The following is a 26,521-nucleotide window of genomic DNA, read 5'->3' as shown; positions in this document are numbered from 1 at the left end:
TAATCACGGAACGAAAAGTGAGAAGTTTTTCAAACTTAACGCCCCGGATTCCGTCGAAGAGGAAGAGGTTAGGCGCTGGAGCCCTCAGGATAGTTGAAAATGCGTGAAAAATTGAGAATTGGGTTGTAGAATATGTAGAATTGGGTTGTAGCGTCCTTAATTTCCAACATAGCATCGTAAAAATAACAAGACCAAAAAGCACGGGGGCTTACTTTTTCGCAATAAATTATACTTTTTTTCGCTTCAAATTTTAATAAATACAAAAGTATGGTATAAAATAAAAACTAAAACCTAACAAAAATAAATAAATAGAACAAAAAAAAACTATAAATCGTAATAATACCAAACAAAGCAAGTTATTCATTTTGGTGCTATTTTTGACTTACAAAGTAAACACTTATGCCTGGCATCAAATTGGTCCAACCTTTCACTTTTCTTCGTCTCACGGAACAAAAAACTGTATATCCTTAAAAGTTACCTAACTTTTTTTTACAAAAAACTCTTTAAAGGTTGGCAAAGATTGTTGTTCAAAAAACTTTCTAATCCAACAAAACGCACCTTTTAGGGAACAGAGACCCCTTCCCACGTAGTTTGTGCTGAATTTCATAGCAAACAGGTCGCATTTTAAAATCTTTTCAATGACCCGCCAAACACGTTAAGTTTGCCGGACAGGCCTAGATTGAGGCTCGAAGTGCGTGGCGACCTAAGTAATATTTATTTCCTCTTTCCATACCAAATATTTCATGAAACAAAAATACATCGGTGATCAATGATCATCTCTGTATGCATATGAAAGATCCTTGCTTAGACTACGAGGGGACAAAAGCTTTCAGTCCTATCCAAAAGGTAACAACCAAGGTAATTTACCTATCCAAAGAATAACAAACAAGGTAATTCACCTATATCCCAAGAGTAACAAAGGTAAATACCTATTCAATTTTAGGTATTCTAATCAAAAAACAAAAATCTTTCTCTCTCTGAACTCTGTCGAAAAACTCACGCTCTCCGTCTTGTGCAAAACACATGAGTTTTTACTCCTCATGCAGTAAAAATTCACAATATCGCAATTATTCCCACAGTTTGTTTTAAAATTTAGAGGAAAACAATGCTAACAAGAAGAGAAAAGTGACAAAAAAAATAGATAAAAATACTATCTATGTATGTTGGTTTAAACACTACGGAGGTTTTCTTGAAGAAAGAACGGTAACATACTTACTGAAAATAACACATTAGAAAAGAAGTTCTCATATTCTTTCTTAGTAGAGAGATTTTGCACTGCCGGATACATCAAAAACGATAAGTCATCCGTTCATTCTTCAAGATAATGACGAAAGTAAAACCTAAAGATGTACAATATGTAGAAAATAATTTCATCGTATTAAACATAGCGCATTCGGAATAAAGTTGGGGTGTATTGCTTTCATACACGATGTAAAAACTATCACATTCTATGGTATTGGTATGCTAAACATAAAACTACACAGCCTAGCGGTCAATAGTTCACCTGGCCTCACGCAGAAGGTCCAAGTTCATTGTCCGGCTAGGTCGAAGTTTTTTTCGGCAATTTCGGGGTGCACTCAGCCTTGGACACCAAATCAAGCGCAAAGTAGAAGCTAGCTATATTTACACTGTATTTAGAATTTAACACGGTCAAATTGGGCTTCAATCGATCAAGATATCTGATTGATTCAACCAGAAATCTTGACACGGGGTCGTAATTCTTATAGAATTTTAACGGGGGAGTTTTAGCAGGGAATTCTTCAGTGAAATACATATTTCGCGTTTATTTTTATATTCTTTATATCACAATCAGAAATTTTCGACGAATTTACACAAACACTACACTTGACGTGTGCTGGATGATTCAGTCAGAAGTTTCTAATGCAATGAATCTTGGAAATTTCTAATCCATCGAGTCTCAGAGAAATTTCTAACTAACTGAGCATCAGAAATATCTAATCCACTGAGCCTTAGAAATTTCTAATGCAAGGAGCCTCAGAAATTTATAATCCACACTGAGCCCTGGAAATAGAAATTTCCAATCCACTGAATATCAGAAATTTTTAATAAACAGGGTCTCGGAAATTTCTAATCCACACTGAGCCTTGGAAATGGAAATTTCTAATCCACTGCCTCGGAAATTTTTGATTCAATGAGCCTTAGAAATTTCTAATCCAGAGTCTCAGAAATTTCTTACCCATTGAGCCTTAGAAATTTCTAATCCACAGAACCTCAGAAATTTCTAATCCATCGAGTCTCGAAGAAATTTCTAATCCACCGAGTCTCAAAAAATTCTAATCCACTGAGTCTCAGAAATCTCTAATCCATACAGAGCCTTGGAAATGGAAATTTCTAATCCACCAAGTCTCAGAAATTTCTAATCCACAGAGTCTCAGAAATTTTTACATGGTTTTTTAATCCTCACTGAGCTTCGGAAATAGGAATTTCTAATCCACTCAGTCTCAGAAATTTCTAATCCACAGAGCGGATTCTCTCGATCACTATTATTCCAGAAAGACTTTTGAGTCATATTCACAGGTGCCAGCAGGTTAACACGTTCAAGTCACTTGGACAGCTTACTAATAACGCGTATCAGAGCTCCGTTTTCGTCTTTCAGTCGTTGGTTTTCCTTCTTGAACTGGTCTAGCTCCTGAAGAAGAAGAGAAGAGAAGGGAAGAATTAGTTCATCAAATTATCATATCCAATAAGCAGAGATACTTTTCTAACAAAACTACATATGTTTATGTTGCTTTTAGAGTTAGGGTGCAAACTACATTTAGAACTAGCCTCAAGTGTTTGAATATCAAATCCTTTATTTATGTTCATCATCATCAATATATATACAAATATTGTTAAGAGACGTCATAAGAGTACTTAAATTCTGAACTTTTCTTTCTCCTTATTGATTGCTTTTTGCTCTGATCTTCGCCACGACATCAATATTGCACAGATTCTATCAATTCCAACACAAGTTCAACTTCAAATTGTTAAAACTTAAAATTACATGTGAAAATGTTAGTGGTGTTAAAAATAGAGATCACACCAACAACATGGGGTTAAATTCGGGGTTTATACGCTTTTCCCGGAATGAAATTCCATAACTATTCCAGAAAATTTCCAAGAAAAATAGGGGGCGGAGGTACTTAAAAATCAGTAAGATTACCCCTTAATTTAAATAAAATATGTAATAAGCAGAACGTCAATGGAAATGAGGGGGAATGCGCCGCAGGCCGTTTTTCGGAAAAACTTTATATTTAATTTGAACATTTTCAATCTTTGGCCGGGTGGCAAATTCCATGACTTTTCCAAATTTTCTTTAAATTTTCATGATTTTCCATGACTTTTCCAAGACTTTTGGCCGATTTTCAAATTCCATGACTTTTCCAGGTTTTCCAGTTTTTCCAGGTCGCGTATAAACCCTGAAATTGAACTCTAAACTACCTAATGTTGAAACTTGCCGAGTAATTTAATCAGGGTAGAGCGCCAGGCCAAGTACCTGACGTATCGCTCTGAGAATTCTGCAGCTCGTTTTAAAAAGATCTCAATAAATTCCTATTGATTACGTTCGGTTCTAGGAACGTTGCAGTGAATATGAATGAATCACAAAATAAGGGAAAGGCATTGAGAAAGGGAAGGCCAAAGAAGCTAAATAAAAATTACTAAAGAAAAACTTGTAGCTCTGAAAATATTTGTGTTATGTTTAAAGAGCTGTGTTTCAATATTGGAAACAAGCAAAATAATGGACAGTAAAAGGCGTTATTCTTTTAAAATCTTCCATAATAAGAGAGATGAAAATTTGGAAACAACCGGGAGAAGAGAAAAATTCAACATGAAAATTAATAATTAAAATAAAGCTCAACTTCATTTCAGACTTTCTTAGGCATATCTTTCAAAATCTGAGGGGGGGGGGGATTAGCAAAATGGTACAGTGATAGGTCTCAAGCTAAATTTGTATCGATAAAAAGGTCTGTAAATGACATTTTAACATTTTACTCGTGTTTTTAGCTCAAATGAAAGTTAGCTCACGCTATCAAAACCAAAACACAAATTGGCACACATCAAGAGTTAAAGTTTTCACTCATGCCCACCTGTTGTGTTACGAATATTAGACGGGTTTTAACTACTACTTGATAGAATGAGAAGAAGTTAGTTTGGACACAACCCGGGTGAGGGCGCGATTTTCCGCTCTCAGTCGCTCGTTATCTGCTTTCAACTTTTGTAATTGCTACAATCAAAATCGTGGGGGGAGGGGGCGGAGGGAGAGAAAAAACACATAGGAAATCAGACAGAGGAAAATGTGGTGTGTACTAAAAAATTGTGGTGTACTAAAAGGAATTTTAATTATGTTAAGCATAACTGCTTGTCACAAATGTCGTTACACGACGCAGATTTTCAACTATACTGTGGTAAGTAAGTAGGTAGGTACATAAGTAAACATCTACTAATTCCAATTAGATCTGTCACAGTGGTTTTAAAGTTCTCCACAAAGCACAAAAGTTGAGTACCAATGAGTGTGGTATGTACCAGAATGGGTGATAAGTGCACAGTTTGCAGGTTCTGTACAGATATCCTGTATCAGCCAGATCACAGGTACTTAAGTACTGTACATGTTACAGATACTGTACAGATTACAGTCTTCATAGAAGAAGGAACCAAAAGGAAAATTTTTGACAAGGAAATCCTGGTTTAAATGAGGGAAAGTGGACAAACAGGAGCTTTGTGTGTACTAAAAGGAATTTTAATTATGTTAAGCATAACTGCTTGTCACAAATGTCGTTTCCCGCTCGATACACGACGCTAAATTTCAAGACTTGACTTGAACTCAAACCACCAACCTCCACATTCAAAGCCCACCGTGCTAACCACTACACCACTGAGGATAGTTACATGTGGTGTGTACTATTGTGTATTGACAGAAGTGTTTCAGGACCGTTTCCATGACAATGAAACCACTGCTACATTAGACTTGTGTGGTATGTGTCGTAACATTCTGATTCATTAAGCTCTAGAGGACAACATCGAAGGAACCATCTCTTATACCCAATATTATGGTGTACTAAAAGGAATTTTAATTATGTTAAGCATAACTGCTTGTCACAAATGTCGTTTCCCGCTCGATACACGACGCTAAATTTCATGACTTGACTTGAACTCGAACCACCAACCTCCACATTCAAAGTCCAACGTGCTAACCACTACACCACTGAGGATGGTTACATGTGGTGTGTACTATTGTGTATTGACAGGAGTGTTTCAGGGCCGTTTCCATGACAATGAAACAACTGCTACATTAGACTTGTGTGGTCTGTGTCGTAACATTCTGATTCATTAAGCTCTAGAGGACAACATCGAAGGAACCATCTCTTATACCCAATATTGTGTATCTAAATATTGATCGCTTTGTGTAAATCGGTAAATGTGTATGTAAAGGTATATTTTATTATAAGGTATTATCGGACCCACTTTTGATTTCACCAAGGAGATTACCAAATGATATTTCCATGGTCATCTTTTCCCTCTAACTCTAAATTCCCTCGTTCTTGCTTGGTATATCTACAATGTATTTAATCCCAGGGGTTTATGGCCTATCTCCTCTCGATTTTATAATTTTATTTCTGTGGGATCATTGCGTATCTTTGTATTTAATCCCGTGGGATCATACCAGTATTTTACCTTGAGTTCTACCTCCATCTCGGACAGTTTCCGCTCCATGGTTCTTCGTTCTCGCTTCTCCTGTTCAGATAGGGAATTTTTACTATACTGAAAGTGGAAAACACACAAAAAAATGCGGAGGTCAGATTTCAGATCATAAAAATAAATCGTCGAAACTACTCGTAATACAGCTAATTAAGTAATGCTATAGACTATAGACAGTCTCAAAGACTAAAATTTGTAAAATAATAACCATTTAAAGGTCAAAGGCTGAAATTGGTGTGAGGCTAGGTAGCGGCTGAACCTTTTTTCTCCCTAAAAGGATTTTCCGTCACAGTATATACTCGTAGAAGCTTAACCCTTTAGGGCTGTTTGCCCCTACAGCTAAGCCACTGAGTGGGCGTTCGCTACGCCGGACTGTATGAAAGAAAGAAATTTCAAGGTGGTCTAAACCCAAATGCAGCGACCGCTATTTCTACTTACAGTGGCTTTGACTTGGTTGAGCTCCTCCTCAGTCTTACTCAGGGTCTCTGCCAGTCCCAATGAAACAACTATCTCGGAGAAGATGGCCTGGCCCTTGGTGAGCCTTAACAGCAAAAGATGTGAAAGATTCTGCTCACAGTAAAAGACGTGTTGGACGTGTATAATGTTGCGAAACATCTTTCGAAACAAGAAACAACATTTCTAATCAGTTTCCGCTCCATGGTTCTTCGTTCTCGCTTCTCCTGTTCAGATAGGGAATTTTTACTATACTGAAAGTGGAAAACACACAAAAAATGCGAAAGTCAGATTTCAGATCATAAAAATAAATCGTCGAAACTACTCGTAATACAACCGTTCGCTACGCCGGACTGTATGAAAGAAATAAATTTCAAGGTGGTCTAACCCTAAATGCAGCGACCGCTAATTCTACTTACGTCAGCTCCCATGGCGTAGTGGTCACTGCGCTCGCCTTGCACGCGGGAGACCCGGGTTCGATTCCCGGCGGGGTCAAGAAATTTGTATCATGCAAATGATTGATTCCGTGACTGGCCGTTACGGGGCCCACTCAGCCTCGTGAGGAAAATGAGTAGCTATGTAATATAAATGCGCATAGCGACCGGTGCCAGCATGGTAGGTAAACATTGGATTTTAGGATTATTGATAGATATTGGAAAAATCCTACAATGCTACAGTGAGCACCAAAGTTGTGACATAATAACACAAAGAAACTGCATTTACATTTACATATTTCTACTTACAGTGGCTTTGACTTGGTTGAGCTCCTCCTCAGTCTTACTCAGGGTCTCCCTCAGGCGTGACAGTTCCGCCTGGGACTCCTCGTATAACTTCTTGTAGTCTAGCTCCCCGTTTTCGTTCGGCAATTTCCGGCTGCTTCCGCCCGATTCCGAATTCACGCGAGACCTGCTCGTGCTAAGGTTATCACCGCCGCTCTGAAATTCACAACAGAATGAGGATCATGAAAATAAAATGGAATAGAATATAATGAATATATCTCAGTTATTACTGATAGGATGAGACTGGAAAGTCCCTTTACCCCCGCAGTCTAAATAAGGTCTTATACATACACATACGAGTATCTAATTTTATTGTAAACATTACCCATTAGACCTTGTTTAGACTGCGGGAGTAAAGGAACTTTTCAGTCTTATTCTGGCAGGATGAACAAGATAAATATAATGGTATAATCTGCTCTTTTCTTTTCTATATTTGATAGGTAATACAACATATTACCTATCAAATACAAATAATAAGAGACAATATTGTTTAAGAAAAATGATATCTGTTCAAGGGCTCTTAAAAATGGGTCATGTTTTGGGGCCCTAAATAATTCTGTTGTAATTCTGGATCTGATAGTGACATGTTCATTACTGTCCTTGAATTCGACCAAGTTTTATCTTATTAGAAGCGATATTGTCCACATATTTATGTAGGTGTTGTTCAAGAGATAATTTTAGAACGTTTCAAATTTTCGACGTTTCACAATAAAAAATGTTTTACCTATTTATTTTCTCTCACTTGTGAATTTTTTTCTTACTTTCCTTAGCCCATGGGGAAGGAAAGTAATAGTCTACCTATTACGAAGGAGGTTGAAGAGAGAGAACTGTAAATGCCAAGGTCTTATCGTCCAGAAAGAGAGGAGAGAAGGAAGACAGGGTAGGAGAAAGCCAGCCGTTCCGAGACCGAACCTTATGTGTTCGGGATAAAATTCGCCCCGGGCGAACCCGCGACCTAGCGTTTACAAGGCAGATGCGCAACCCTCCAAGACGACTAGGCTGGCTACCAATGTTTTATAATAAAATATTGACAACATTGTTTAACATCCATTGATATAAAATTGTTTTATGATCTTGTAATAAATCTGTTATTACAAAATTTGATTATTGACAAGGCACGTAACAAAGCTATGCAAGATCGTTTATAATCCCCTAACTTCACCATATTTACATGTGCGTAGAATATTCATGTTAAACATTAACATTTCATTTATTTTTACTTCATACACTATAAAACTCAACTGTTGACCAATGCCAGCTGTATTCTCCTTATGTATTTTCATAAGTGAAAAAATTGGACTTATTTTGGGATGTTATTAACTATGTTTTGGTTGGTGTCTGAGAAGGCTTAAGATAGGATTAGAGGAATTCTATTACGTTGAATAAATCAAGTCCCTCTAACTGCACGATTACATTTATTTAAATGAACGTGTTAAACGAGTACGCATGTGTTTTGAACTTGATGGCTGGCGGAATTTGAGAGCACAGATTTAAAAGCTAAAATACGATTCTCTAATCTCTACTAAAGTGTACGTACCAAAGCTTACGCAATGCCAGCTGTATTCTCCTTATGTATTTTCATAAGTGAAAAAATTGGACTTATTTTGGGATGTTATTAACTATGTTTTGGTTGGTGGTGTCTGAGAAGGCTTAAGATAGGATTAGAGGAATTCTATTACGTTGAATAAATCAAGTCCCTCTAAGTGCACGATTACATTTATGTAAATGAACGTGTTAAACGGGTACGCATGTGTTTTGAGCTTGACGGCTGGCGGAATTCGAGAGCACAGATTTAAAAGCTAAAATACGATTCTCTAATCTCTACTAAAGTGTACCAAAGCTTACGAAATGGTACCTCTGTCAAGCGTGCCGGAAGGCGCGCGAACTTCAAGAGTTTGAAGCTCCGCCCGGCCTCCACCCGGCCTAGAAAATACCGAAAACCCACGAAATAGAGATTCATGGGTTTTCGGTATTTTCAACTCAACTTTTCTCCCACTTTCCTTCAACTTTAAGCAAATTTTATTTCCTATTCTTGGTCGGTTTTAAACTACGCAGAAAAATTTAGATAAAAGTAGAAAGTAGACATTGTTTCCATGGATAATACGGACATTCTTCTTTTATCTATACTGCTGATAGCGACTGTGTTCGTTTGATAACACAAAATCCACCTACTTCTTAACTCGGATGATAGTAGAGTTAATTCTCCTCCATTAAGATTCCAAACTGCCTATTAAACATAGAAGATGAGTAACGTGTCTATCAGACAATTATACAGGGTGGTCCCCAAAAATCAGAACGAAATATTTGTACACAGGATGACTCCGAAGGCATGTGAAGCATTAAAGTGTTAAAGTCACACCAAACTTGACCGAACCCTTCTCTCTTTTTCGCTAATATTTCAGTCGCTCCACGTCAGAGTGCTTCGGGACTTTGTCTATTAGTTAAAAAACAAAATTTCCGACTATTTTCACTGTTATTGGACAAATGGACATGTTTACTCAGTACCGGTCTGGAGTTAGAAGGTGTTAAAATTCTGCAAAGATCTAATGTTAGGATCACACAGTATATTGTACCGACTCTCGAACATGCCAATTAAAAAGAAAACCAAAATATGGTCCGCAGACCCAATGACGACCTGACGACCACACAGTCTACCCCCACGTGGTTGACTAGAATGGTCTTCTCCATATTAGTAGAAAACCTCCGGACTTCGTCGGGGTCACTGAACAATGGCATGGGGGCCATCATCTTGAGATTTGTGCGAAATTCTCTGCTCGATTATGATTATGCCTTAGTGAACAAGAAAAAATTGTGTGTGTTTGTGTTTATTATTTATGCCACATGTGTTGGGCTATTCTAATGCTCATATTGATGATTCTAGAGCTGGGGTGAGCAAATCACAGTGTTCTGATATTCGGTCAAGAGAATAGACCGGCCGAAGTTTTAGTAGATTACAGCTATCTAACTCGGTAGAATGGTCTAATTTTGTAGTAGTGAATCAGGCTTTTCAAATGATGAGCTGATGAAATCTGAAGCCAGTCCCATACTTCGAAAGAGGCCGATATCAGGGACTCCGAGTGTGAAAGGTTATCCTGAGATGACACGAAAAGACGTAGTACTTTTACCGTCTGTGTAAAGTTTATACGTCATAGTATCACACAGAAAACCCTTTTCTAATCCACTAATTCCACTATTAAGATGTTATTGTATTTCAGCCAAACCAATGTTTTCTTAAGCCGCTCGTACATTATTTATGAGAGCAAATAAATCTTCAACACTCTAGAGACAGGTAGAAAGAAAATTTTGAAAACCATTCTGGCAGTGGAAAATTTTCCGGCAGGTGTACACAACATCAAAATGTCACTATTTGGACGAGAAGACTAATTAGAATAGCAAAATGTCAAACGTCCAAAATAGACCGATATTCGGCGAATTTTGAGCTTGATTGGTATCGTGACGATCTTTCTTTGCTGACGTTTATGGAAATATGATTGAAAGATTGAAACCTATGCAATTATGCACTCTATGCAGATGTCAGCACGAGTAAAAGGGGCAGTTATATTTCTTCTTACTCATGTAACTCCGTACACAAGAGAATTTGGAGTAATTTTCATGTTTTGCTTCTGGAGATACATTTTTTCTTGGAATAGATTCCATCAAAATAAGTACTAGATATGGTTGGGTAGTTGGGTACAAATTCATTTAAAATTTATGCACTCTATGCAGATGTCAGCACGAGTAAAAGGGGCAGTTATATTTCTTCTTACTCATGTAACTCCGTACACAAGAGAATTTGGACTAATTTTCATGTTTTGCTTCTGGAGATACATTTTTTCTTGGAATAGATTCCATCAAAATAAGTACTAGATATGGACAAATTCATTTAAAATTACTTTTTTTTAATGTACAAAATGGATCTCCCGTGATTTTGAGATAGAGGTCTTGTTTATAATATCGTTCACACACCTAAAGACCTAAACCCACGAGAGCCGAGGCCTACATTAAAGTGCGTTTGATAACACAAAATCCACCTACTTCTTAACTCGGATGATAGTAGAGTTAATTCTCCTCCATTAAGATTCCAAACTGCCTATTAACATAGAAGATGAGTAACGTGTCTATCAGACAATTTTACAGGGTGGTCCCCAAAAATCAGAACGAAATATTTGTATACAGGGTGACTCCGAAGGCATGTGAAAAATCGCGACCTGTTTTCTAGCAGATCAAAATAATAATTGTGCTTGTTTAAACTGCTCAAACAGGTGTCTCTTTACCTCAATAGTAGGATTCTACTACAGTACAACATATTACTGAGTTCAAATTATATTATCAAACAATGTTGAGGATAAAATTTCATATCTCGGCTGGGATAGAGCCCACGCCCTTCTGATTAACAGGAAAAACACCAGGGATCTCTATTCCAATTGCCGAAGGAAACCGGGACCTCCGAAGCGCAAACCTTAAGCCACTTGGCAAGGTTGCTAAGGTCGAGTTTTACCACCGTGGAATTTCTCAGGATTGAGTTCAATCCGAAGTTCACCTGGCTATTAAGTATAGGGAAATCCTCGTTTCACCTTAATCCCGAGTTGCTAAACCCCAGCCTAAGCTACTTGATAATACAAATCCTGTAATAAGAATACCTGGTTTCCACGATAATGAAAACTGATAAGAACTTATTACAATGTACAATACACGACCAATCTAATGCATGTAGGTGGGTATGCGGTTACTTGAGAGGTCTAAACCAAGTACATAGTAAGTTCCTCTTCCTAATATGAAGACTATACCGTATGCCATATTAGGACCTATTTAAATACTAATGTTCTTAACTCGTTGGTCGCCAGGGACAATGTGATTGTGTTGTCTGGAATAAATGGCGACTTGCTTGCAAAATAATAATCTGAATTTTCATAGAATTCTTCCAAATTATTGGTGTTATGACTGCCGAATTCCTTTTAAAAACACAAAGGTCTCTTTAAGCTGTGTCCACACATAGTCGATGCCGTAGATCGCTCATCGATCGACGAAACCGTAACATAGATTTAGCTCCATAGGGTACAATAGTCCTTCATACTGTACTCCCCACACAGGAATTTCGTCAGAAAAGACCCCCATTTCAGTGTAATGTAGATTCACCTCGTCGATTGACTGTGTGTGGACACAGCTTTAGACACATCTCAATACCCGTACTTGGCTACTTGGCAGTCAACGTGTTGTGAGTGCATTGTCGAAAAATGAGCCGACACAGCGTGAGTAGAATTACGTGGGTGTGAAAGAAAATTGAACACACTCAATCAAGACTCTGTTTGCCTAGTGCAGTCTGTTACTTTCTCATGTACATACGTGCATCAACAGGGTGACTGAGTAAAGAACATACTCGTACCTTGCCCCTTTCATAATGTTAAAAAAAAGACGAGTGTTTCAACGCCGTTTTTCTTTCGTAGCAATGAAACAACTGCTACATTAGACTCGTGTGGTCTGTCGTAGCGTGCCCATCCCGTAGTTGTTGTTGTAGCAGTGACAGTAGATCAGTCAACATCTCCAACAGATTCCAGGGTTGGAATGATCCAACAGATTCCAGGGTTGGAATGAGGTCGAGGAAGGTGGCAGCTAGCATTGGGTTCTCCCAGAGGTCTATCGGGGTAAGGGTGGTTGGATTAACCGGGCAATTAAAGAGGTGATTTGTGTCATGTGGTGTTCCGGCGCACAGTGGACATTCATCCCGAATGTTTCGGTCAATTCAACGTGTTGAGAAGTGAATATGTACCTATGCTGTGTGATAGTACTATTAGTATTTATGGATGTATTTAATTCTGTTTTATTATATTAATACTTTGATAGTACTAAGTCCTACCTGCTTGGTACACCTAATAAATTACCAGCCCTAGTATCTCAGAGGTACAACGTTGGACTCGTAATCCAGGGGGTCTGGGGATCGAGTCCCAGTAGCCACATGGAAATTTAGTAGCATAATTTTGAGGTGGATATTTGCTTGAGCTTTACTTCCCCTTATGGATGGTTCTTTTCTGCTTTATGCTGTCCAGTTTATTTTGCATCAAGTTGAGGGAGCCTAGTTACTCGTAGCTTAGTTGCCAGCCTAGTTAGCTTAGTTGGTAGTGCGTCTGCCTTGGTAGTGCGTCTACCTTGTAAACGCTCGGGTTCTCAGCCTAGTTAGCTTAGTTGGTAGTGCGTCTGCCTTGTAAGCGCTAGGCCGCGGGTTCAATTCCCGCCCGGGGCGGATTTTGTCCTGATGGGATAATGTTCGTTCTCGGAACGGCTGGATTTCTCCTATCCTGTCTTCCTTCTCTCTTCGATTTCGGGACGATAAGACCTTAGCAGTTACAGTTCCCTCTGTCAAACCTCTTGAAAAAAAAGTGAGCTTTCGGGAGAATTTGGGATTTTCTGTACTTTTCGGAGGAGGTTGATTTCTCAAACGTTCTCCATCATCTACCTATCTTTTATGAAGAAAGTCAAGATCCAGAAGAATTCTCAATCAACTGATACCTTAGTAACTGTTGTATACAAAGAAAGTACAGCAGAATAAAGGTCAGATAAACGTACAATGTAGTTCAGCAACTAGCAAGACCTGAGCAATAAGCTGGTAGGGTGCGTCTACAATACACTCCAGAGAGCAATAATTCAGCTAGGTATTCTTAATGTTCATGCACAGTCTCAACCTTTGCATTCTATGTTGACTTGTTCTCATGACAATGGGGTTTTTGTGTAAATGTAGTGTGAGATCATTTAGAGATTATGTTATCTTAATCGTTATGATTTATCAACTTCAACAAACAATATGCATTATCCAATGATAAACAGCGACAAAACGTCGAAAATTTATGGTCACTTTAAAAAGTAAGCAGGCACTTGCTTCTGTATGCACTTATACAGGGTAGGTATTATACGAGTAGGTACCTCCTTATAATAAAGAAATTTGAATTATGTTCAGACCGATCGCGTGTCATAAATGCCATTCCTGTGTGAAATGGTGTGACTTGATTTTGGACTCGAACCACCACTATTCGGATACGAAGTCCTACACAACTGAAAGAGCCCTGCAATGAGTTCTTGCGAAGATGAATGTTCTAAAGTAACTTGTAACTTGTAACACAATTCTTTCATGGTATAGCCTTACTACACTAAAGCTAAACCACTAGAAAGGTGCGGCGTGGCAGATACATCCCTTCCCAAATCAGACGATTAAAACGATGTCTCTCCTTCCTAAATTTGTCCCACTCAAACGTCCTTTATCCCACATAACTCACCTCATACCCTTCTGAGGGTGCCTCACTCCGCAAACTATTCAGCGACGTGGTAGACCCAGAGCGGGACATTCTCCCGCCGCCCTCCGGGGTGTAATTCGCACTCCGCGTGGAGCTCTTAGACCGCCTCGGCCGCACGGGGGGCAGGGGGGTCGTGGTGGGGGCATAGGAGGAGCGGTAACTAGACGGAGGGGCGTGATAAGATCGCGGGGAGGACTGACTAGGACGGGAATAGGACGAGGGTAACGTGAGGCCCCCGTACCCGGAGCTCGTACCGCCGTAGGTGGACCCGTACGAGGGGTAGGAAGAATTCAGATAGGGGGTGCTCGAACTAAGACCCGAAGAGTAGGAGGAGAGGTTGCGTGACTGTGGGGAGGGAGAGGAGCTGTAGAGAGAGCGAGGACGGGATGTTGTACGTCCTGAGGAACGGCGTGGAGGGGTGCTGTATGACATCCTTGTGGTGGCTCCTTCTAGGGCAGTATATTTACCGCCGAATGCCGTCGGCAAACTATTTGGCCACCCGGACTTACTCCTTCAAGATTTAACTTTCAATAACGAAGATTTCCGCTGTCAAGTTCTACTTCTTCAAGATTTAACTTTCAGTAACGAAGTTAAAACCGTATTTCCCCCCACGATTTAAACAAATAATCACTCGAAATAAAGTGGGGGCGTGCTATGGGACATACAACACGGTTCGCACTCAATTCACTACTAAGACGAGCGTGCACCTTGTCACTTCTATTTATAGACTCGCCTCTTCACCTCGCTCTGTCTCTCTTTCTCGTTGTGGTCTCTCTGTCTTTCTTTCGAAACAACGAGAGTAAAATGAAGATTTTGCGAGAGAGTGAAGGGATAGGGAGAGGGAGAGAAGAAAGAGGGAAAGACGGGAGAAAGAAATATGGAAGGGCACATGAAATCTTGGCAAAAATGGGAAACTCACTTTCTTCTAAAACGGTAAATTTGATTATTTTGGGATTTGATCAAATTATTGGCACCCAGTGTTACAATATTTTTCAAATCTCAAAATATTGCTTTCATAATTTCTCGGTTCTTTTACAAAATGCTAGAGCAGTTAGCACCCAGATCTCAGTTGTGCAAGTTTAGATCTCGCCTCTCTTGGTAACTCTTTTTCCTCTGGTGACACAGGTGGAGGGTGCGTGTTGAGGACTCTATTTGGTTTGTTCCAGCCCTCAGTTCCAGCAGATCCCATCCCGTAGTAGTACAAAGTTGTTGCTTTCAGAAACGCAACCCTTTTTATCCTGCTAAAAAGTCCCTTTGTACTCAGATGTCTAAAGGTGTGTCCACACATAGTCGACCGGCCGTCGATCGATGTCTACTGAGCTGTCCACACTGCCTCGACAACATAGATTCACCTCGTCGATCGATGGCCGGTCGACTTAGTTTCGACGTTGTTGCTTTCAGAAACGCAACCCTTTTTATCCTGCTAAAAAGTCCCTTTGTACTCAGATGTCTAAAGGTGTGTCCACACATAGTCGATCGATGTCTACTGAACTGTCCACTCTGTCTCGACAACATAGATTCACCTCGTCGATCGATGGCCGGTCGACTTAGTTTCGACAAATCTTTATGTACAGTTTTTCTTCGGATTTTCAAGACATCCTGTCGGTACGTACACTTGAAGTGAGTAAAAGATACTTTCAACGAAACACACGTTTCCAATTTCGAGATGATGATTGAAATGAGTTTGCTATGTTTCAAATATTAGTATATCCAATACCCACTTGGATATTCTACTTCAGATGTTTACTATGTTGTGCTTTACTTTTCTAGAAAAACATGTAGTTTGTGCGGTAACCATCGTATTTCTTTGCTGGGCTAACGCCAAGTGTGGTCCTGTTACCACCCAAAATTTCAATGCAAATCTCAAGTAACCCAGAGAGAGAATTAGAATGCCCAGTAGAACATTCTGGAAAACAAAACTGTGCACTTCAAATTTGAGGTCTGAGGCCAAATTTCTGTCATCTATGAAGACTAAATTACAAAACCCAGAATCTTTTTTGGTCAATGGTAATAGATTTACATTTCACCAGTAGCTGCATCCAACATTAGACAAGAAATCTATGGCAAAAATCACAGCAGTTGAATTCTCAGCAAGTAAATTAAGTAATTCTGAGATACCAATGTTTCTAATCTACACCTTTCTACAAAATTACTTGGTAAGCTTGACATTTTTGTCAACCTTACCAAGACAGTTGCTTGGTAGACATTGTTTCAGGAAATAATACCAATTTTTTCACCTAAACATAAACCAGTATGATTTACTAAACATTAATTTAAAACAAATAAATGATTGTGTATGTATTGTGGGTGTTGTTTATATTATTATTGGGCAGAGGGCCCATCAGGAACACAGCAGTGATTCCCCAATGACATGTGACGCACAATACCCCCCCCCCCATATCTCTCTTTTTCTTTTTCTCTTTCTCTCTCTCTTTCTTTCTTTCTTTCTTTCTCTCTCTCTCTCTCTCTCTCTCTCTCTCTTTCTCTCTCTCTTACTCCCTTTAGATAACCCTCTTCTTCCAAACCTAGCTTCTCTTCCTCTCCTCCTTTCATAACTTCGTTTCCCCCCCCCTCTCCTGTCCCCCCTCTCTCTCTCTCTCTCACGCGTCATTAATGTCCACTGTCTGAACTCATTAGAGAAGACATTATGACAACTCCAAACGTGCGTGAGAGAAGAGGGAGATGGAGAGAGAGAAGAGAGAGGAAGACGCGAAGGGGGGGGGGAAGAGAGAGGGCTAGGGAGAGAAACGGAGGTAGGGAGATAGAGAGAGGAAGGGAGGCGAGAGAGAGGAAGAGAAGTGGAGGGAGGGAAGAGAGAGAGGAAGTAAGATGTGGGAGAAACATGTGGTAGTTACAGAATGAAGAAGAGAGGAGGCTTAGAAAGGTGGAGAGGGAGGCAGAGAACATAAATTAGAAATCTAATATTTTGCAATTTTAAAATCAACGGTGAAAATCATTTAGATCTGTTGAAAAGAACACAGTTCGCCAGCCTAAGATTGAACTTTCAGTAACGAAGTTAAAACCGTATTTTCCCCCACGATTTAAACAAATAATCACTCGAAATAAAGTGGGGGCGTGCTATAGGACATACAACACGGTTCGCACTCAATTCACTACTAAGACGAGCGTGTACCTTGTCACTTCTATTTATAGACTCGCCTCTTCACCTCGCTCTGTCTCTCTTTCTCGTTATGGTCTCTCTGTCTTTCTTTCGAAACAACGAGAGTAAAATGAAGATTTTGCGAGAGAGAGAGAAAGAGAGAGAGTGAAGGGAGAGGGAGAGAAGAAAGAGGGAGAGACGGGAGAAAGAAATATGGAAGGGCACATGAAATCTTGGCAAAATTGGGAAACTCACTTTCTTCTAAAACGGTAAATTTTATTATTTTGGGATTTGATCAAATTATTGGCACCCAGAGTTACAATATTTTTCAAATCTCAAAATATTGCTTTCATAATTTCTCGGTTCTTTTACAAAATGCTAGAGCAGTTAGTAGTTATTTGAGGTATCAGAGATGGCCGATTTTAGAGATCAGAGTGTCGAAGGTACCTCAAAGGTGGCCGATATAAAGATGTGTCCAAACTGCCTCGATTTATCTCGACAGCCGGTGATTATGTTTGGACAAACCTTAAGAGATCAGAGTGGATAGGGTTAAGAGGGTACTTCGAAAGAGGCCGATATCAGGGACTCCGAGTGTGAAAGGTTATCCTGAGATGACACGAAAAGACGTAGTACTTTTACCGTCTTCTTCGATTTCGGGACGATAAGACCATAGCAGTTACAGTTCCCTCTGTCAAACCTCTTAAAAAAAAAGTTCCCTCTATCAAACGTCTTGCAATAATAAAATTAATGAAAACAAAGAAGTAAAAATTCTATAGTAACTAGTGGCCCCAAAAAGACCCAAAAAACACAACCCCGACCCAAAGTTGTGACTTTCGTCAGAAATGAATAGGACACCCCTAAAGATAATTTAGGTAAAAATCTGGTGTGAACATCACACGACTTTCCTTATCCTATTGAATGATGCTTATTTGAGTGTTCTTTTACCCTAACTTTTACAATACCTCTAACCGTTTAGTCAATATAGCTGAAAACCGCCAAAAAGTTTCACGTCGCATCCTTGTCACTTTTGTGAACTCTATACCAAATTTCAAGTCTCTAGGATTGACTATGCATTTAATTTTCTCTTGCTTTAAGAATTTTTATCTTTTTTTTTTTTCTTTCTAATTTCCAGTTCACAATTTTACATTTTTAACCGACAAATTTCAAACGATTTTTTTTTGCATGATTCATTCTTAGGTATACTAATGGGCGTGAATCATTCATGGGTCTATTAATGTGCCCCATTTCTCTCTGTGTCTCAGGTTGTCTCGCAACAAAAACAACTGGTGCTCAACAGTTCGAGTGGCGTGGTGGTGCCCGAGGCCCCCGACCCATCTGTCCCCTCTTCCACTGCCTCCCCTCTCCTATCCAATGATATCCTAGCCGACTCCATGGCCCGCAGCAAACTCCTCGCGTCCACCGCTAAGGAAATGATGGAGTCTATGAGTGTGAAAGTGGACATGGACCAGGAGACGAGAGATTTGATAGATCAACTAGAAACCATCACCATGGAGGAGGTAGAACGAGGTGAGCGTAGTGGATGTGAAAGTGGACAGGAATCAGGTATTTTTGGATCTCATTTCCTTTTTACAAAGGCCGTAGCCTCGTCTTCTTCCATTTACTTCTCATTAGTTACTCAACACCAATGTTCATTTGACATCAAAACTATTGTACAATTTTAATAAAATACTGACAGGGTAGTTTTGGTATGCTGATTCCTCCTCAGTTGACAAAAGCTTCAGTGTGAATTTCTCAAGCTTTAGACGTGGAGGATCAGCTGCCAAGCTATTCTTGTCAGTTATAATTTCAGTTTCATTGTCTGTTAGTATGCTCATGTAAATTTTTAATATCATCATTGTAGTCATGAAATAATAATGATATCTATATAATCAATATTAGTATTCCATGTAAATCGATGATTTTTCATTACCTCGATTTTGTTTCAGCGGCAAGTCAAGGTCAGAAGAAGCTCCTACAGGATAAGCTGCAGGACTATGCCGCCGGTCTACAGGATGGACTCAAAATGGCCGCTACCAATGTGTCCGACCCCACCCAGCAGAGGTTTCAACAGGTGGGAGTCAACTTTGTAGCGGGCGGTAGCGGTAGTGCTGTGGGAAGCCAAGGGCCGGAGGACGCGTACCAATATTTCACAGTGCCCTCGCCTGGCGGTCCTGTACAAGTAAGTAGAGGGGGTGTTGAACTTGGCCGTTCTCTTTTTACGGTTGAGTTTTTTTTTGGGGGGGGGATATCATTACTTTTTGTTAGGTTATTTTATTAAGATTTTTTTTTATCTTTCTCTCTTGCTATGTGGCCTTTCTTTTTTACAGTCGAGTTTTTTTTTTTTTTTAGTACCTACTCCATACCTATGAATCTATGAATATACCTACTTATACGTACGATATACCTAGTCACACTACGGTTCTTTTTGTAGCCAAACCGTTTTTTAATTCGATCCTTTCCTACATTTTGCGCTGCTAGGTAGATACCTATAACTCTTTCATATGTGAACAGATATTAATACCATTATTATTACTATTATTATTACTGGACATGATTATATTTCGAGAGGCAATGAAATTTACATAATTCATGCATGATGAGGGAATTATTTCCATAGCGTACGTATTCTATTCTATTCTATTCTTAGTCTATTCTATTCTAGTCTTCTTCGATTCATATTGGACATTGGGAATCTGAAACGCGATTCCCACTATATTACTACATGGAATTTTCTAGCTTAGCTCCAGTGAAGTGTAGTCAAAATATTCGTACGAAAGACCGTCTGACAGACATACTGCCGTGCAAAGCGAAAACGCCGTATGTCAAAGATTTTCATTTTTTGGTGCCAAATGGTTCCTATATGATCCTAAATTTTGATCCTATATTTTTTTTTCTTTACCCTAAAACCCTTAAAAACCACTAAAACGTTTTGCCGTATGTCTAAAACGTGTATGTTTGCCGTATAGATTGATATCTTTAAACTCGATTTCCCGAAAGTAGGGTTTTTTTGACTTACGGCGTTTTCGCTTAGAACGGCAGTATATTTTTTAAGGTTTACAATTACATAATAGACAATATAAATAGGTTCTTAAAGATAAAACCCTAAAATAAATACCTTTTTTTTTCATTTGTCTGCACTGATTGGGGCAAGATTGTCCGACTTACAGTTAAGGAGTTACTTTTAAGGTTCGAGACTAGGCAAGAGCTCATTGGGTACGTACTACGTACCATATTGTACACATTCTCCCAGTAGTCCAGCGTAATCAGTTGGAAAGTTGTCAGCATGGACCACAGGAAGTTGTCAAAGTTCGTATACCCGTGGTTCGGATTGTCGCCGGCTTTCAGACAAACGTAGCCGGCAGGGCACTTGCGGGCGCCCGTGACATTGCCGCAAATCACCGGGTCGTTATCCGGACTCATCAGCCAGTGCCGGTCGTTGTTGATCCATATCCTGTCTTCCTTCTCTCTTCGATTTCGGGACGATAAGACCATAGCAGTTACAGTTCCCTCTGTCAAACCTCTTTAAAAAAAAAACACACACAGTTCAAGGAGCTTCAACTGGGTGGGTATAGCCATGACTTAAAGACAAAATCCATCTGATTGGTGACAGAATAGATTAACCAGGCTAATTGGCAGTAGAACTGCCGAAGCTCTTCTCAAAAAGGTTAAGATGAACTTTTTCCTAAGGGCAGTAGTATTCGTTTTCCACACAACCCAATAATTAGAATGTACCTTCAATCAACGGCTGGGGGTGTGGTAGGATACTCTTTCTATCTACAACACGATGGACACTGTACAAGTGTACATACGAGTACATATACCTAATACATAACTTGATTTTTCCCGACAAATGAGATCCAAATTGGCTTTGCCACTAGGGACTATCTGCGAGATGTAAATCTGTACATGTAAAATGCATGCATGTGACACACTTTTCAACTCAGGTGAATCTAACCCGATAATTTAGAAAATAGAAGACACCATTTAGCAAAATAAATTAGCAAACACAACACAGGTAACTCCTCGTTATTCCCCTGGTCTTGATTTATTTAGCCATTAATTTATTATTTCTTTAGACAGCCATTTTTCTTTGCCTTGATTTAGTTGGCAATTTACATATTATTATTATTATTATTATTATTATTATTATTATTATTATTATTTTTTTTTTTTCAGGTTTGATTTCAGGTTTATCATCCCGAAATCGAAGAGAGAAGGAAGACAGTATAGGAGAAAGCGAGCCGTTCCGAGAACGAACCTTTTCCCTTCAGGATAAAATCCGCCCCGGGCGAGAATAGAACCCGAGCGTTTACAAGGCAGACGCGCTACCAACCAAGCTAACTGAGCTGGCAATTTATTATTTATTTAGACGGCTATGAAATTGCTCCTCTCCCTTAGTGGAAAGTAGAATAAAGAGTGAGACGTAATGGAGCATGACACTACATTACTCAATAGAGTCAAGGCTGTAGGTATACGAGGTGTATAGACCGAACGATAAGAGGTCTCGGTTTTGACTCGATGATTTTGTCGACCGAAGTAACTTGTAAGTTTGAACTTGACGAGCTTAACTTAGCTCATTAATTTTGGGCCTCGTTGAGCCTTATGGGTTCAACTAACAATGTAAAGATATCCAGTGCAAAATGATCAATAAAAAATGTAATCCAGCGGAAAAAGAACTTCGCCCAAGAAAACGAAATTCAGCGGGGATTCGAACTCACGACCCATTCACGGATAATGTACACCCAGAACTGCGGCCTTCTACAAGGTCTCTCTGTCTCTCGCATCCAAAAATACCCCCAATAATACGAAATGTATGTCACAGCCCTCTCTCTTCCTCTTGCTTTAATGATGTACTGTTTCTTAATTTATGTGTATTCTAAGGGCTATTCATCATCAGCCGAGTATTCGAGCATTTTAGTTTTTTATCTGACATGACATTTCTTAAGATGTCTAAACGTGTGTACCAAATCGTGGGATTAGAAACACAATCCAGGGTGTGACAAGAAAATCTGGGGATTTGCTACTTGAGAGAAATGTATATAGCATCAATTTATTGCTCTTTGATATATGTAATTGATTAGACATAAGACAGATAAAGGTCCAAGTACCCAGACTAGTTAGCTTGGAGGGTAGCGCGCCTACCTTACAATCGCCAGGTCGACCTGACAGGTACGGCTGAAAAGGTTCGTCTGTGAGGTCTACCTGATACCTGATGAGCACACACTATCAGGTAGACCTGATTAGGTGTACCCGTCGTCAGATCTACCTGATAATGAGTGGCTGGCCTAACATGAAGGGGTTGATTTACTTTTTTCTCATATAATTCTAGAAAAAGAAACGCGTTTTTCACGCGCCAGCGAACGTAATTTTCCATGGCGTGAAACGCGCAAAAAAGAGAGTAGAGAATTATGTGAAATTTTAATTTAAGGAGGGGAAGTGAGGGGAGAGGTAAAGGGGGGAGGGAAGAACATGTGGTCATGCTAATAATAGTAACACAATGTTATGGTGTAGGTTAAGGGAGTTCAGAATAGTATCTGTGCATAGGTGTTAAGATTATTTAGAAGTTCAGAGTTGAAGTTTTTCATTTGGCCCGAGTCCAAACAAAGTGCAAAATTTTCATTGGGACGGAACCAATGTTCGATCATAAAGAAGAATCAAATCAAAACAAAGAAAGAACAAATACTTTTTTTTAATAGAACGACCAACACTGAAGCCTCATATACACAGTATTTGGCGCGGTGGACTTCGAATCAGGAGGTTGGTGGTTTGAGTCCAAGTGAATTCGTAAAATTTGGTGGAGTTCAAATTTTACGAAGACCGACAGTTGTGAAAAGCATTTATGCTCAACAAAATTAAACCGTTTCATGTTTCATGACAGTAAAATAATATTAATAAATAAATATTAATAAATGCAGGCAATAATAATTTAGCCCAAGAAACATGGTTTGTTCTCGGATAAGTGGTTCGTTTGTGCCGTTTTTATGTTTTTTGTATAGACGTGAAAATAAATTAATTTATCTGACTAGCTGCGACTGACATGGTTTTGGCGGGGTTCTTTGCAACTAAATGCCTTTCTTAAGGCCAACCCTCCTTATTTAGTTATTTACCCAGGCTTGGGACCGGCATCACGAACACACGGGCTTGTGCACACCTTTGGCTAGGTCAAATACCTTACCTTACCAAATGGCACTACAGCCCGGGGTGGGCCTTGGCCTCCTCAACTATCCTCCTCCACTCAACTCTGTTGTTTAGCGCATCTCTACATCCTCTCACTCTCATTGTTTGCAGGGCTAGGTCAAATAAATTAATAAATAATTATGAAAAAAATCTTACCGTATGATTGGTCTCTTCATTTTCACCTCCCCTGTCCAGAATCTCATCCAGATCCACATGTACCACTCCAGTAGATCTACGCTTGGGTCGCTTACGTCTCTGTATAACAGCTTGCGTGGCCTGAGCGTTACGACTGTCGTTCTCCTTGTCTTGTTCTGAAACAACGAGGCGACAATGTTTTTAAGGGGTTTAGGGGACAATTTTCGTCTTTTTAAAGGGGTTAAAATAAAAATCCTTGTGTAACTGCTGAGGTGTTTACTTGTTTAGTGACAGGGGTTTCACCCCAAATTCGGCAACAAGCTACTCGCCTCCTCATATTAACCTCACCCAGGATGAGAGGGGCCGAGAAAGGCTAGCAGTGTGCGATTGCCCAGATGAACACCCATCCGTATATAGTCCACACGCAACGTTGCCTAAATTCAGTGACCCATGGATAAAGTATAAATAATGACTTTCCTATGGTATGGATCATCTTACCAACTTGGTTCAGCAATAGTCACACAAGGGATAATAGGACCGCCTTATTTCAGCAACCTAAAACAAACACAACTACCAACCTTTATCACTATCCACGGCTAGTTTGCCTGGACGCCGCAATGGTATGGTGACCGTGGTTTCGGCTGTGTCCGTCGCACCTCGGGAAGAGCTTCGGGTTTTATCGTTAGAACTCGGATTATCTCGTGCATCCTCGAGCATGAACTGGAAAAATAGAGAGGGGACTTGGTTGAAAATTTATTATTTATATTGTAATGGGAAGGTAGTCTGTTACATTTCAAGTCGTTGACAGCGTTTGATATTACGGTTCCTTAACCAATGAGACCAAAAATAAACCTATAATACCCATACCTATCACGTAAAAAACCCAACAGGGAAAGGGACCATTATTGTACAGTTGTACAAGTAAAAAAAAGCCACAGAGGCAACACTCGAAATTCTGGCCACGCAATGAAAAAACCATTAGTAAGAAAACAAGCAAAAACTGTTTAAGAGCAAAAATTGGTATATTATGTACAAACATTTAAAATTTAATATGTCTCTTTGATGCAAAAAATGTCAGGAAAACACACAGGGTAGGCATTAAACTTGACCTTATGGGAAAACAAACAAACAACGCATAAACACATGAAACTCAAAACACGAAAAACGACTTGGGATATTTTAGTACACTTAACAAGATGGTAAATTAAACATTATGTACAGTTAATATGTAGAATCTTATATTATAAATTATACATAAGATGCATTGTACTGAGAGTAAAAGCCCGAGTTGGAAAAATTATCAAAATCATCGTATTAATTCAAATGAAATACAAATTTTACAAACAAATAATTACATACAAGTAAGTTAATGTTACACAAATATGTAGATGGAGAGTAAAAAAAAAAAATAAATAAAATAAATATGTACATAATCCTATTAGTCGAGGAACAATAGGTAGATAGAGGAATCAATACTTCAAGGGGGGTTCTAAAAATATGGCTCACGATTGGAGATTTTTATAGGGGGAACACCTGCGTTAATTATTCACATAAATTCAACAAGCAACGTCAAAATCAAACACACAATATCAAAACGAATCCAAGAAGTACACACAAAACGGAGCAAAACCATAGAACTCCGATATAACGAATTTCCCTATTACGAAAACTTGGAATGTATCGTGATAATATAACGAATTTCGTTGTTATTAGAACTTTCAATATAACATGATGTAAACGTTGAAGGTAAGTAACGATAAAACAAATTTTGTTTTAAGATTATTTTTATGAATTTAACTTAAATAACAAATTTCGTTATAACATTAGACACATTCAAAGTTACTACGGTAACCCCTTTCTCTTGAGTTTCGATTTAATGAAAACTTGAATGAGACTTGAATTTATAACGTAGCTTGTAGATAAGGTTTCATTATACCGAAATTCGTTATCCCTTGAGTTTCGTTATATCGAAATTCATTATCCTTTAGCTTTTGTTATATCAAAATTCACACAGTTATAACGACCAAACGGATGTTCACCTTAACGCCGTTATCAACCCGTAACCGCCACGAGGGTCTCCGTTCTCCCGAGTTGTTGATGGTGGGGGAGGGAGAGGGCGTGATGGTGGCCGAGATAGCCACAGGTTGCGAGTTCGATACTTCTGACGTGTCCGGGGTCTCCTTCTCGGGAGAAGGCTGGAGAGGATAGAATCGAGTAAAACCGGTTGTTGTTTATTTCAACAAACTGAACCAACTATTGGATTGTATGGAAAACAAATACTACTTCACTTTTGTTAAATGACGATTTATTTATTTCTTGCATTATATGAAGCTTGGTTTCGACACCAAGGGCATCTTCAGCTCTGAATATGTAAAAGCTGAGTACGATGGACATCAAAGCAAAAGGGTATTAGTAAAATGAAATTAAGAAGCAAGTAACAAAACTTAAGTAGTGTGTGTTTCCATACAATCCAATAGTTAGATTTGACCTTAAACAAAGTCAGCAAAGTTCATTTAATTGAATAGAATAAACTGATGATAGTTCTGACTGGACTGGACAATCTGTTGTTACTGCTTCTTGTTGGCCAGCTGCCCTGTCTTTAAGAATCAGCTAAGACGGGTCAACAGGTAGAACTTTCAACATAAATTAATAAAGTAATTAGATAAAACAAATAGAAAGTAAAAATCAGCAAAAAGTTAATTTACCTGCTGACTGGCCTGAACAAGCTGTTGCTGTTGTTTCTTCTTCACCAGCTGTTCTGCTGACTTCAACTCTTCCAGCGTGACCCCCTGGGTGGATCGTCTTGTCTCTCTCACTCGTTTGGCGTGAGCTTTACGCTGCGTCTCGCTCTCTTCGTCTCGCACGGGAGGAACAAATGATCTGGCGGGGAGAAAGGG

At 39.2% G+C, this 26,521-nt stretch overlaps 1 protein-coding gene across 1 annotated transcript; it reads right to left on the bottom strand.

The window, feature by feature from the left end:
- Nucleotides 1-212: 212 nt before the first annotated feature.
- LOC103514142 (protein phosphatase 1 regulatory subunit 12B) lies at nt 213-26,521 on the bottom strand (the record flags this gene model as incomplete). The annotated part of the gene is made up of 8 exons (XM_026827185.1): nt 213-2,650; nt 4,089-4,225; nt 5,674-5,760; nt 6,894-7,085; nt 23,646-23,800; nt 24,203-24,344; nt 25,664-25,819; nt 26,330-26,521. Coding segments are annotated over 7 exons (1,026 nt in total), but the record flags the coding sequence as incomplete, so codon positions are not given.

This window comes from Diaphorina citri, unplaced genomic scaffold (assembly GCF_000475195.1).
Source record: "Diaphorina citri unplaced genomic scaffold, Diaci psyllid genome assembly version 1.1 scaffold1089, whole genome shotgun sequence".
Taxonomy (NCBI): domain Eukaryota; kingdom Metazoa; phylum Arthropoda; class Insecta; order Hemiptera; family Psyllidae; genus Diaphorina; species Diaphorina citri.
The sequence above is the reverse complement of the archived record's forward strand: the minus strand, read 5'-3'. Positions and strand labels throughout refer to the sequence as shown.